This window comes from Macrobrachium nipponense, chromosome 22 (assembly GCF_015104395.2).
Source record: "Macrobrachium nipponense isolate FS-2020 chromosome 22, ASM1510439v2, whole genome shotgun sequence".
NCBI classification, from domain to species: domain Eukaryota; kingdom Metazoa; phylum Arthropoda; class Malacostraca; order Decapoda; family Palaemonidae; genus Macrobrachium; species Macrobrachium nipponense.
The window spans coordinates 13103900-13116670 of NC_087213.1; the positions used below are offsets into that span (position 1 = coordinate 13103900).

Below are 12771 nucleotides of genomic sequence, written 5' to 3' on the forward strand. Positions count from 1 at the left end.
GGATAGGATCATTTTCAGTAATTTGGTTCAATTTCTGAAATCCACAACTATTCTATAAGTTTGTCCCTTTAGGAACTAGCAAAAGTGGAAAAGACCATGGGGATTTAGATGGTTCTATTATTCCTTGCCCTATTCATTCTTTGTACTTCTCTTTCAATGATTTCCTTCTGGGAATGTGCTACTCTGTAGGCTGGTATGTAGATTGGCTTTGTGTTTGATGGAATGTCTATCTGTGCGTTATTTGCGCGTGTATTTCCCAAGGTGTCGCCGTCTAGAGCGACTATATCATTATATTCGCACAGTAAGTCTATGAATTCTTCTCTAACATGGTTTTCCTTAATGTCCTTTAAATGAGATCCTATCTTAGCTCTTCTCAGTTTTATGTCCTGAGCATAATTTTCATTTCCTTTACGGATCGCGGCTACCGTTTCCCTTTCTACAACTCGGATAGGTATAGAGTATACTTCTGCTAGGCCTATCTCTGTACCTGGTGTTGACTTAACCTTTCCTCCTCTGTTATTGGTAATCTGTAACGCTATTTTGTTCTGTCTGACTTCATGTAAACTAGAAGAATAATGTATTCCGTTTACTTGCGACTTTTCAGTAAGTGTGAGAATTTCCTTCCCCTCAAAAATTGGATTTACTGTACATTCTACCCACGTACTTTTCTCTGGTTTAAGTCTAATTCCCTTTTCTAACTTTAAATAAGTGCATTGATTTGATTCTAAGAGGTTAATGATCTGTTTGTGAACTCGTGATGCATTCTGGGTATCTTCCCCTCTGTCTTATCCTTCTTTAAAATACCTTTCAGTGTGGGATTCTCTGTAGTCTGGGTTCTTTTTAATTAACTTGCATATTGGTATTCTAGAAATCTCACGACCGTTGTTAATCACTAGTTGTTCTCTAGGGGCATCAATGCTTATCCCTGTCTAGCCATAGTTGGATAACCTATCAGCAAATGGGCAAAAGCTAATTGTATATCTCTGGCTACCAGAACCTTTCTCTTAAGAGCAATTCTTCCTAGCCTAAATGGAAAATCTAACTGTCCAATTACGTGGATATCATTACCCTGGACGTCTGTGATTCTACAGTCTACTGCTGGATTCAAACTTAAGTGAGAAAAATACAACCGATACACCTTTTCTGACATTATATTCTTAGGACTACCTGTATCAAAGAATGTAATAATACGTTTCTCTAGACCGACATGTGCGGGAAATAATGGTCTATAATATTATTCATCCTACATCAACTTTGCTAACCTGTGTAGCTTGACTTAGCCTTGACATTTCGGACGTTCTCTCTGTTATAGAGGAAGATTCATTGTACCAGTAAGCAGAAAATTTCCCATTGCGTCGTCCGACATTGACTGAGCTGGTTGATACCCTATACTTGCTGTTTGATTAGCATCTATTTGGGACGGAATCCGTATTTCCTCTAACTGGGGAGATTGACTATTGTTTCTACTTCTGCCTCTCGACTGAGATCTACCTCTAGGAGCTGAAACAAATTTATTTCTGCATTCTCGAGCACTATGTCCTGTTCTCTTATGAAAAGGACAGAAGGCTATCCCTCGGCAGTCACTGGCATAATGTCCTCTCTTCTGACAGTTATAACACGTGACTGTCGAAAATCCTCCTTGAGAAGATTTACCTGGCATCTTATTCTGATTTCTAGATGGTGTCCTAGATCTATTTGGACCTCTTTCCTTTTGTCCTATAGCGACTAAAGGTCTGTACAGGATTCCCTTCAGGTCTTCTACCTAAGATTTTTGTTTCCTCTCTCAATCAATCTGCTACATCATGGATGTCTCCCACTTACGAGTCATCTTTGCAATGACTTCTGTTGGCAGGCTTCCAATCATTATTGCTAGTCTAAATATTTTTTTAACATGACCCATTAGCATTTTTTGCTTGCCTCCTTCTACCTCTATCCAACCTGTGGATTCCATGAAGTTACCCCATTCATTCATATTGTTATACAACTGAGAGCTAAACTCTTGATAACGTCTTTCGTCTAACTTAAATTGACGCACTATCCTTGCCAAGCTAGTAACTGGATCTCTTTCACCAACTGTGGAATAAACCTTCCTGAAATACCGTTTCAATTCTTCCCAATTCTTAAGATCTCGGTAAGTCTCGGAGTGGACGTATCGTTCTAAGTCTCCTCCGGCTTCCAAATCAAGATAACTCTTGGCTTCAATAAGCTTTTCTCTATCTGTCCCCGTTATGCTATCTAGGCGTGTCTCCACTTGCTCTACCAGTTCTCTAAGTTACAAGCTACTGACCATCCTTTCTTCCGCAATTTAGCTATGTGATTAATCACATGTCCCTTATGTGTTCCCATTACTGCTGCACTCGAATTCGCGGACTGTGTACCTTTCCGGCATGTTCTTAATTTCCTTGTTTGACTTCTCGTGAGCACAGGCGTTCTTACGTTCTGATAAGGAGTCGGTCTCCCTTTGACCATCGACTCGTTAATGGAAATTTTCTTAAGTACTGAGTATCATTAAAAGTATCAAAGTTATGACAGTAATATCCCGAAAAGAAAATAATAATAATAACAATGAATTATTTTTACTTAAGTATTCGATCACAAAAAAAAAGAAAGAATTTTCCCCAGAACTATTTTCAAAGTCTTACGTTACCGGTAAGCGATTCTTAAACAACAACAAAAACCCTCTTAACAATACTGGTAAAACGATACTGAACTGACCATAGAGGTGTTACTGCTAACGAGAGACCTCCCGTGAATTACCCTTGTTATCCTAAACAAACAAAATAAAAACAACAAGTAAACATTCACTCGACGTAACAAGTAAAAAGCAAATAACTAAAACAAAACAAAAAATCAAAGTATAAGAAATCACAAAAAACAACTAAAATCACAAAAAAATACATAAAATGACACAATCAAAATTCAAATTAAAATTTAAAGTTACTGGTTAGTAAATACAAATGTTCGGGAAAAGGTCTTAGTAGCTGATTAGTTATAATTAGTAAAATAAGAAATATCGTAGTTTCGTTGCCAAAAAAAAAAGGTTCAGTGTGAAAATCTTTTAATCTTGAAATACCAGAAATTGTCTAACTGAAATGTTAATCGCGTAATTTCCTTCAAAGAAGTTTAATGTTATGTAAGTGTGGGGACATTTATTTGGACTTAACTTCTTTCGTCGTCTTCGACATCCGGGGTTACGTCTGACCGCTTGCGTTCGCCTACCAGCGCGTTGAATGATGTGTTGGTTCCCCCTCTCTCTCTCTCTCTTCTTCTCTTCGGGAAAGGGGACCTCTCTCTCTTTCTCTTTCGATTGCGTTGACTGATGCGTTTTCGGAATTGTGTTTTCTTTCCTCTTGATATTTTTCTTCACGCTTTCGACATCTTGTTCTTCTAGTGGAACGACTGTTCGTTCTTCGGAGTGGAGTTTTCTTCGTGAAGTGTGGGTGCTTTTTTTTGGAGTGCTTTTATTGTTACGACTCGGTAACTGTTCTTGTATTTGGGGAAGCACTGGTAACTGTCCTTTGGGAGAAGAATTTCTTTTTCGAGTGGCGAGGTGAATGGATTGAAATCTCTTATGCCAACACTAAACTTTATGATTCTGTTTCGCGGCCGCTGTCTTTAACTGTCATTCGTGTCTTCGTATCACGTCGCTAATCACCATTTCTTTGCTGTCTCTTTTGTCTCTTCCTATCCTTACCGCTCGACATCAATTAATCTTGTCACTATATCAATCTTTATCTCATCGTATCCGTCGCTCTGCCACCAATAAAATCTGTGACGGTACTACTACTTTCTTTGCACAGATCTAAGGTAACGTGCGCCGTGGAGGCTGTACTTTGGGGAATTAGGCTTTATATAAATTATTCTTGTCTTGCTCAATGTTCTTAATCTGGAATTCGTTTATGAGGGTTCTAATTTTGGATGAGAAATTAGTTGATATGTTTTTTTGCATTAAGTTTATTCTTCGTTAGGGGTTCTTACAAAAAGTTTTCCACCTTCTGAGTTACTGGGCTTTTGGACTGATAAAAACTTAATTGGGCACTTGTTGCAATACGAGTCTATAGGCACGAGGGAATTTTACTGAGTATTGATTGTCACTTCCACTGTCTTTGATTGCTTCGCACACCACACTTTGCACTTGTTCTTCTTCTGGGGATTCTTCTGTCTTTCTCTCTCTTCTCTGCCTGTTGCTGCGCCACTGGTTCTCCCCTCTCGTTCGCCCTCTTTGTCGTTGTCTTCTCTTGACTTCTCTGTTCCCCTTTTTTCTCTGCTCCCTTTTCTGCCTGCTCTCTCTCTGTCTCGCCTTTTTGTTCAGTTGAAATCTCCTTAGCCCCGCCTTTGGATTTTGGGATTTTGACTGGGTGTGGCATTTTCTGAAAGACGTTTTGTGTGTTAGTGGCTACAGACATTATACAAGACCGCCTTCCTGTCATGTCTTTTACAATGATTCGTAGGCTCTGAATTTGTATACGCCTCCTTCTTCATGTCCTGGCTTCTTAGGGGCGTATCCTTGGTAACCTCATAGGTCATTCGTTGATACCCCTTTTGGGCTGTCTTATGACACCACTCATGGCTTTTGATTCGTCGATACTAGAGGCCTACCTTTGGGAGGGTGGAGCTTTTTAAGAATTTGGTACTTCCCTCTTTCTAACAACGGGTCATAGAATTCCTTTAACGTATGCCAGATGGCTCTCTCTGACCTGTTCACGAAGGGAACGGCGATTAGTCATAGGCGCTAATGAGAGTAGTTTCCAATTTCTCGAATATGCCTGGGTCGATATCCCTCATCGACCATAATCTCTTGTTGGTCACTAATCGCTGGTACGGACAGAGGCTTTTTGGGGGTTTTTAGATGAAACCAGATGTCTAATGGCTAAAAAGCCTAATGTTTTGAGTAACAAAATCCCTTCGCTAAGAAAAATCATTATCGTATTTATGTCCCTTTTTTCTCCTTTCTTCCTTATTAATCCGTTTCGTGCCTTTTTCTTAAGTATTATTAAGTTATTGTCTTTTGGAATAACGACACTGTGCCACACTATTACATATCCCGAAAATAACCATTTTTCAAATTCTATCTCCTCCCTTGATATTTAATATTAAGACCTGGGATTACTACTGTATATAGACCTGTTGTAGAACCCTCCAATCGAATGGAGAGTTTTTTTTCTAAAAGTCATTTTTTTTTGGCAAGATATGAATTTTTCAATATGGTAAAAAAATAAACCCAAACCCTATAAATCAGGAGAAAAAAAAAAAAAAAAAAACGAAACAAAAATTGGAAAAAGGGCTCTATTTGATTGTTCTATAATGTCTTTTTGAGTTATTATACCAAATTTCAATGTTATAGCTTTAAAACTAAGTGAGAAGATAGATTTTGAAGGTCAATAAGTATAGTTTTGAGATACGGGCGTTCAAAAGTTTTCAATTTTCCTTTGTATTTCTATAAAGACATGTTTAATAATAATGATTGTATGAATGTATATTTTTTCTTTTTTGTGTATTAATAAACCAAAACTATTTTATTTATCATAATTTAATCATAATTGATGATCCCTTTGCTCATATATCGCAGCCTGGGGCACTGCTTGAGGCAAGATGGGGCACTCCTTCCTACGCAATTCTCTCTCTCCCCTTCGCTAACTCGGCTTATTACAGCGAATTTTCTTCTTCTGTATGTTAGCAAGATGTTTTCCTTATATTTTCCTCTTTGGCATGATGAAATTCTTGCCCGAAACAAAGATAAACAAACGTAAATGCAAGAAAAAGTCAAGAGGTGAAACTCGAAGGCGTACTCTTTTTTTACAAAGACAATTTAATAAATCATGATTATTATGAATTTCATATTCCATTTTGGGTTTTAAAACACCAAAACTTTGTTATTTATCATAAATGAAGATCTCTTTGCTCAAAGATCGTCGTAGCCATGGGCACAGTGTGACGTGTGCTGTCAAGCAAGACGGGGGCGTTACTAAGCAACCCTCCCCTCTCTCTTCACTAACTACGCATATATTATGATATTCTCTAATAATACTTGAGCGATTTTTCTTCGGCTGTATGTTAGCGAGATGTTTCCCTTGTCTTTTCCTCATTGGCATGATGAAATTCTTGCCGAAACATACATAAACATACGTAAAAGCAGGTGTATGTCAGAGGAGAAATGGAACATGTAGACTACTCGATGTCTGTGATCACACTAAATCATTATCAGGAGTCAGGAGTGGACTTGGCCTGAAGTCTCCTTCTTGACTCGGGGAATGTCTACAGATGCCATTTCTCCTAATTTCTTTGACAATAATTATCAAAATTTACGATAATAGAGGAAATATTGCATTTTCTTGTACGGATCAATGTTTTAGGCTTATTGAGTTACGTTAACTAATTACCCTGTAACTACAAAAGTAAGAGGAATTTTGATGAAATATTTCGTATACGTATTCTCAATTGCCATATGAAGCTCCATGAATTTTTTCATGACTTTGCATTTTTCGCCCTATACCTCCATATATAGGCGTTCCGGCCGCCCCCTTAAGGGACGCATACTTCCAAATCCCTGTTCATCTGACGTCCAGGAAGTTCCTTCGCTTCTCTCTTTGGGACAAGGTCTTTGAGTTCAAAGTCCTATGCTTCGGGCTGACAACAGCCCCTCAAGTGTTCACAAGGGTCTTCTCTCTCGTGTCAAGTTGGGCCCATGCTCAGGGTATTCGTTTGCTGAGGTACCTCAATGATTAGTTGGATCTTGGCAGTTTACAGGGAAAAGCTGTTGCAGGACAGGGATCATCTATTTCGGTTCTGCCTGGAACTGGGCATCGTAGTCAACCAGGAAAAGTCAAACCTCTTACCCAGTCAAAGAATTCTCTACCTGGGCATGGTCATCGATACGATAGTGGCAAGCGCCTCGGTGGCGTGGTTGGTGTGGTGTTTGCATCCAACCTCAGTGGTCGTGGGTTTGATTCTCGGCCATTCCATTGAGGAGTGAGAGATGTGTATATCTGGTGATAGAAGTTCACTCTCGACGTGGTTCGGAAGTCGTGTAAAGTCGTTGGTCCCGTTGCTGAATAACAACTGGTTCCATGCAACTTAAAAACACTATACAAACAAACGACAGTGGCAAAAGTTTTCCCGTCGGATCAGATTGGAGAAGTTGCGGGTGTTGGCGCGCAACTTCCTGTCAGAACCACATCAGTCAGCTCATTAGTGGCGGGTTCTTCTGGGAGTGTTGCCATCCCTGGAGAAGCTGGTCCCTCATGGGTGTCTTCTTCTTTGGTCTCTGCAATGGAGATGGAGGATCCTGGTCTCCTGCGGGGGACTCACCCCTGTTAATGGTTTCTCTGTCTCTGGAAGTTAGAGAAGACCTTTGTTGGTGGTTGGACGACCAGAATCTTTCGAAGGGTGTTCCTCTGCGTTCTCTTCCACTGGACTTCCTTCTGTTCTCAGATGCCTCCCTCGCTGGTTGGGCGGCCTCATGTAGGCGACCTCATTGCTTCAGGCGTTTGGAGGATGAAGCAACAACATATAAACGTCTTGGAGTTGAAGGCAGTCTTCCTGGGTCTGAAGGAGTTTCAGGAGAAGGTAGAATGTCATTCTGTCGTTCTCATGTCAGACAACACCATGGTGGTAGCCTATGTGAACAGACAGGGAGGTCTGATTTCTCGTCAACTTCACGCCTTGACCGTTGAGGTTCACCAGTGGGCGGTCACCAATTAGGTAGAGCTCTCAGCCAGGTATATCCCAGGCAAACAGAATGTGGTCACAGACAAACTCAGTCGTCGGGATCAGATCCTAGGCACAGAATGGTCCCTTCATCAAGTGGTAGCAGACAAGCTTTTCCAGGTTTTGGGTAGACCCATGTTGGACCTTTTTGTGACTCGCTTCAACAGGAAGCTGGAGATATTCTGTTCAATGGTCCCAGATCCTTTGGCATTGGCAGAGGACGCATTCCAACATCCCTGGGACAACCTGGAGGTGTATGCCTTTCCTCTGTTTTGTTTGATCCGTCAATTTCTGAACAGGCTAATGAGTTCATAGGGTCTCAGGATTGACTTTGGTAGCCCCTCTGTGGCCTCGGGCGGAGTGGTTCCCAGATCTGCTGCAATTGTTGTCAGAGGTTCCTCCTTGGCGACATCTGTGTCAGCCCCATGCGGAAATGTTCCACCAGTCTGTAGAATCCGTCTTTTCATGGTTGGGAGCTATCAAGTATCTCCTCCGAGTGAGAGGCTTTTCTCAAAAGGACAGCAGGGCATATGTCCAGGAGTCTCAGAAAGTCGACCTCCACGGTTTACCAAGGCAAATGGGCAATCTACTGTGATTGGTGTCGTAACAGGGTTTTCTCCGCTCGCAACCTCTATTCAGCGAATAGCAGACTTTTAACCTTCCCCAGAGACAAGAAACATTTGTCTTGTTTCTGCCATTAGAGGCTACAGAGCAGCCCTGAGTTTGGTGTTACGCTTTAAAGGTATCGACATCTCTTCCTGGGAACTTTCCTCGCTAGTTAAGGGGTTTGAGCAGTCGAGTTCTCCTAGAGAGCTCAAGCCTCCGGCGTGGGATGTTTCCTTGGTTCTCAAGAGCTTCACTATAAGTCCATATGAGCCCTTGCGTCGCCCCTCTGACATGAACTTGACGCTCAAGGCAGTTTTCCTTCTGGCCTTAGCATCTTCCAAGAGGGTAGGATAGCTACACGATCTGAGCTATGAGGTGAAGCACACCAGGGGTTGGGGATCGTTGTCCTTCAAATTTGTCCCGGAATTTGTGGCCAAGAATCAAAATCCCTCTGTGCACAATGACAGGTTCACTTCATTTTCCATTCCATCACTGAATGACTTGTGGGTGGTGATGCTCGAGTGTTTGTTGTTCCCTGTACGGGCCTTGCATTGCTATCTTGAAAGGACTCGGCACCTTAACCCTCTTACGCCGAAGCCCTAAAAATCAAAACCTCTCCCGTATGCCGGCAACGGTTTGGAGTGAGCGCGGAAGCGGAAAAAATAATTTTTTCAAAAAATCACAGCGTGCTTAGTTTTGAAGATTAAGAGTTCATTTTTGGCTCATTTTTTTTCATTGCCTGAAGTTTAGTATGCAATCATCAGAAATGAAAAATAATAACATTATCATATGTAAATAATGCGATATATGGTAGCGAAAAAAAAAAATCATAGATAATTGTATTCAAATCACGCTGTGCAAAAAACGGTCAAAGCTAACGAGTTACTTTTTTTTCGTTGTATTGCACACTAAATTGCAATCATTTTGATATATAATACATTGTAAACAATAAAAGCAACACCGGAAAAATATTATCACAAAATGATGTACGAATTCGTAATGCATGGACATAAAAAAATTTTATTTTCAAAAATTCACCGTAAATCTAAATATTGTTCTAGAGACTTCCCATTTGTTTCAAAATTAAGACAAATGATTGAATATTACGATACTGTAAGAATTTTAGATTAGAATTGCAGATTTCGACCATTTCGGACGAGTTAAATTTGACCGAATGTCGAAATTTTTATATATATATTTTTTATATGCACATATTTCGAAGATGGAAAAAGCTACAACCTTCAATTATTTTTTATTGTATTCTTCATGAATTTGCGCACATTTTGATATATGAAACTCTATAAAACGGCTAATATGAAAAGGAGCAAATACTAGGACAATGCGATGTACGTATTTCGGAGACTTGCGGCCCGAATCGGCGAGCGGAGTGAAGTTAAATATATTTTTCAAAAATTCACCATAAATCACAATATTGTTCTAGAGACTTCAAATTTGTTTCAAAATGAAGAAAAATGACAGAATATTACTGGGCCGTAAGAGTTTTAGCTTACAATTGCGTTTTTTAACTATTTCGGTAGAGTCAAATTTGACCAAACGTGGTTTTTTTTCTATTTATCGTGATTTATATGCAAATATTTCAAAAAAAGAGAAAAGCTACAACCTTCAATCATTTTAGTTGTATTCTACATGAAATTGCGCACATTTTCATATATAAAACTTTATGTAACAGCTAATTTTAAATGGTGCAAACATTTCGACAATCGCACAAAAAAATTCTGATTTTTTCGGAAGAGTTACCGCGCGGACGTAAGGAAATGTTTTTTTTTTTTCATAAATTCACCATAAATCGAAATATTGTGCTAGAGACTTCCAAGTCATTGCAAAATGAAGGTAAATGATTGAATATTACTAGAATATAAGAGTTTTAGCTTACAATTGCGTTTTTCGACCATTTCGGTAGAGTCAAAGTTGACCGAAAGTTAAAATTTTGCACTTAACGTTATTTATATGAAAATATTTCGAAACTGATAAATGCTACAACCATGGGTTGATTTTTGTTGTATTGTGCATGAAATTTTGCACATTTCCATATATAAAACTTTATGTAACGGCAAATTTAAAAGGGTGCAAACATTAGGACAATCGCACGAAAAAATTTATCGGAAGAGTTATCGCACGAACGTAAGGAAAAAGTTTTTTCATAAATTCACCATAAATCAAAATATTGTGCTAGAGACGTTCAATTTGTTGCAAAATGAAGGCAAATGATTGAATATTACTATAATATAAGAGTTTTAGCTTACAATTGCGTTTCTCGACCATTTCGGTAGAGTCAAAGTTGACCGAAGGTTGAAATTTTTGCACTTATCAATATTTATATGAAAATATTTCAAAACTGATAAAAGGTACAATCATGAGTATTTTTTTGTTGTATTTTACATGAAATTGCGCACATTTTCATATATAATACTTCATGTAAAGGATAATTTAAAATGGTGCAAAAATTATGTCAAAGTGACAAAATAATTTTTGAGATGTGTCACTGATACTTTTTAGTGCGATAAGAAAGAAATTCGCGCTTTCGCGCTTGCGCGCCTGCGTAGCGATTGTAAACAAAACAACACCTTGATCCGTGAAATCCCAGCATCCCCCAAGGTGCGTGATTCAAAAGTTTTCGGCTGGTAGGCCTATAAGTATTTTTCCGCGAATTTAAAAAAAAAATGTTTTGAGCCGATGTATGATACGTCCATTCGGCATACCGGAGACATTTTGACTCGACGTTTAATACGTCCATTCGGCGTAAGAGGGTTAAACTAGGCTGCCGCAGACTTTTTGTTAGCACAGGCCGTGCAAAAAAGAGGTGTCTAGGAATACTCTTTTTGGATATGGGAAGCCATCAGACAGTCATTCTTGTCTCTTGATGATTCCACCACCACGTCTGTGCAGGCTAGAGCGGATGACGTTTGGGGTATTGGTCCCTCTCTGGCTTTCAAAAGAACTTGGCTGTACATAGAGGGCTGAGCGCTGGTACTGGGTTACACCAGTCAACGTTCACCTCTTTCTATCTTAAGGATGTTGCCCACAGATCTGCGGACACGTTTTCCCTGGGTACTGTGGTGGCTGCCCAACAGGTTGTGTAACTCATAGTTGCCCCTAACAGGGCACCTTTGTATCATACCTAAGATGATTGTGTGGATGAGAGAATGAGTGAGTTGGCTGGTCTCCTTCTTTCTCTTGTACCTTTCCTTCTCCCTTCAGGTGAGTTAAGGAATAGACATGTCATTCGCTGGACTGGTTTAATACAATGAGTGATGTAGTCATACTTATAGTATGGTCGCTTAATATGCAAATGTCAAACCCTCTATTCGGTAGCATATGTTCCACTTCTTGGCAAGGAGGAGTTGAGTATAGTACAAACCCTGGTGTGTTGGTTTGCTATTAGACAGTCAAAGTTTCTCTTTGGTTCCCTATACAATGATTCTCCCATATATCATTGTATGTCACTCAGGGTCTGAGTGGTTAGATATCAATTTATGTAGCTTCTCAACGGGCTTCAGTCCCTCTCCAGAAGTCATTTCTTCTGGAAGCTGGACTGTTGGATAGGCCCCCCGCTGGCTTAGAATGTCTTGTACCTCTATCCTATTGTTAAGACCAAGGGTTTGTTCACGTATGAACAAATGACAAATTTTCTAAGACAATTTGTATTTTTCATAGCTACAAACCTGAGGTCTTAACATACTGCCCGCCTAGCTGCCCCTCTGTGTGTTAAGACATCCTGAGTTGGGAAAGACTGATGCGTGATCGTAGGTGAATGGCTTCACCGATCTACGCATGCATTGCCAGATATCACAAGATTCCTTGCTTTCATCTGTTTTTTAACCAGATCCAGCTAGGTGCTAGAAATTATCTTATTGTTAAGACCTCAGGTTTGTAGCTATGAAAAATAGAAATTGTCTTAGAAAATTTGTCATTTTATTTGTAAAAATGTTCACCATTCACAATTTGCTGGATAATGTCCTTTTTTTTATTTATTGTGAGTCTCCTCATTCTTTCAGGTAACAAATTCCCAGTTAAATGGACTGCTCCTGAGGCTATGTTATATAGCCGTTTTACTATTAAATCCGATGTGTGGTCATTCGGTGTTCTGCTGATGGAAGTCATCACTTTTGGTGCTAACCCTTATCCAGGTATGTACTCTCAATATTATGAAGCTAAAGTGTACCTATTATAATTAATGCAATATATCTGCCAAGCCATGTTCTTAACATTCTGGATTTTTTTATTTATTTTTTTTTTGTAAGAGAGGCTTTGATAATTTAATGCACACTATCAATCTTTTATCTGAAGAGAGGCTTTGGTTATTTAACATAGATTATCTTTTCTCTAAAGAGGGCTTTGATAATTTATTATGGCTCTCATAGCTTTACTCACTTGATGCTTGCTAAAGACTTAAGTATGTAAGATATTGTTAGTCTTTGTTGATTTGATAAGTTGTGT

General features: G+C 39.4%; 1 protein-coding gene across 22 annotated transcripts in view; it reads left to right on the plus strand.

Moving 5' to 3' along the window:
- The window catches only part of LOC135198501 (tyrosine-protein kinase SRK2-like), a 375373-nt gene that overhangs the window by 330627 nt on the left and 31975 nt on the right, over positions 1 to 12771 (plus strand). For all 22 annotated transcript variants that reach the window (XR_010310811.1, XR_010310813.1, XM_064226106.1 and 19 more), the window contains one exon: positions 12330 to 12461. Coding sequence is in view for 20 of the 22 variants with exons in the window: in XM_064226106.1 (XP_064082176.1) it covers positions 12330 to 12461 (132 nt within the window). In the remaining 2 variants the exon portion in view is untranslated. The remainder of the gene's footprint in view (positions 1 to 12329; positions 12462 to 12771) is intronic.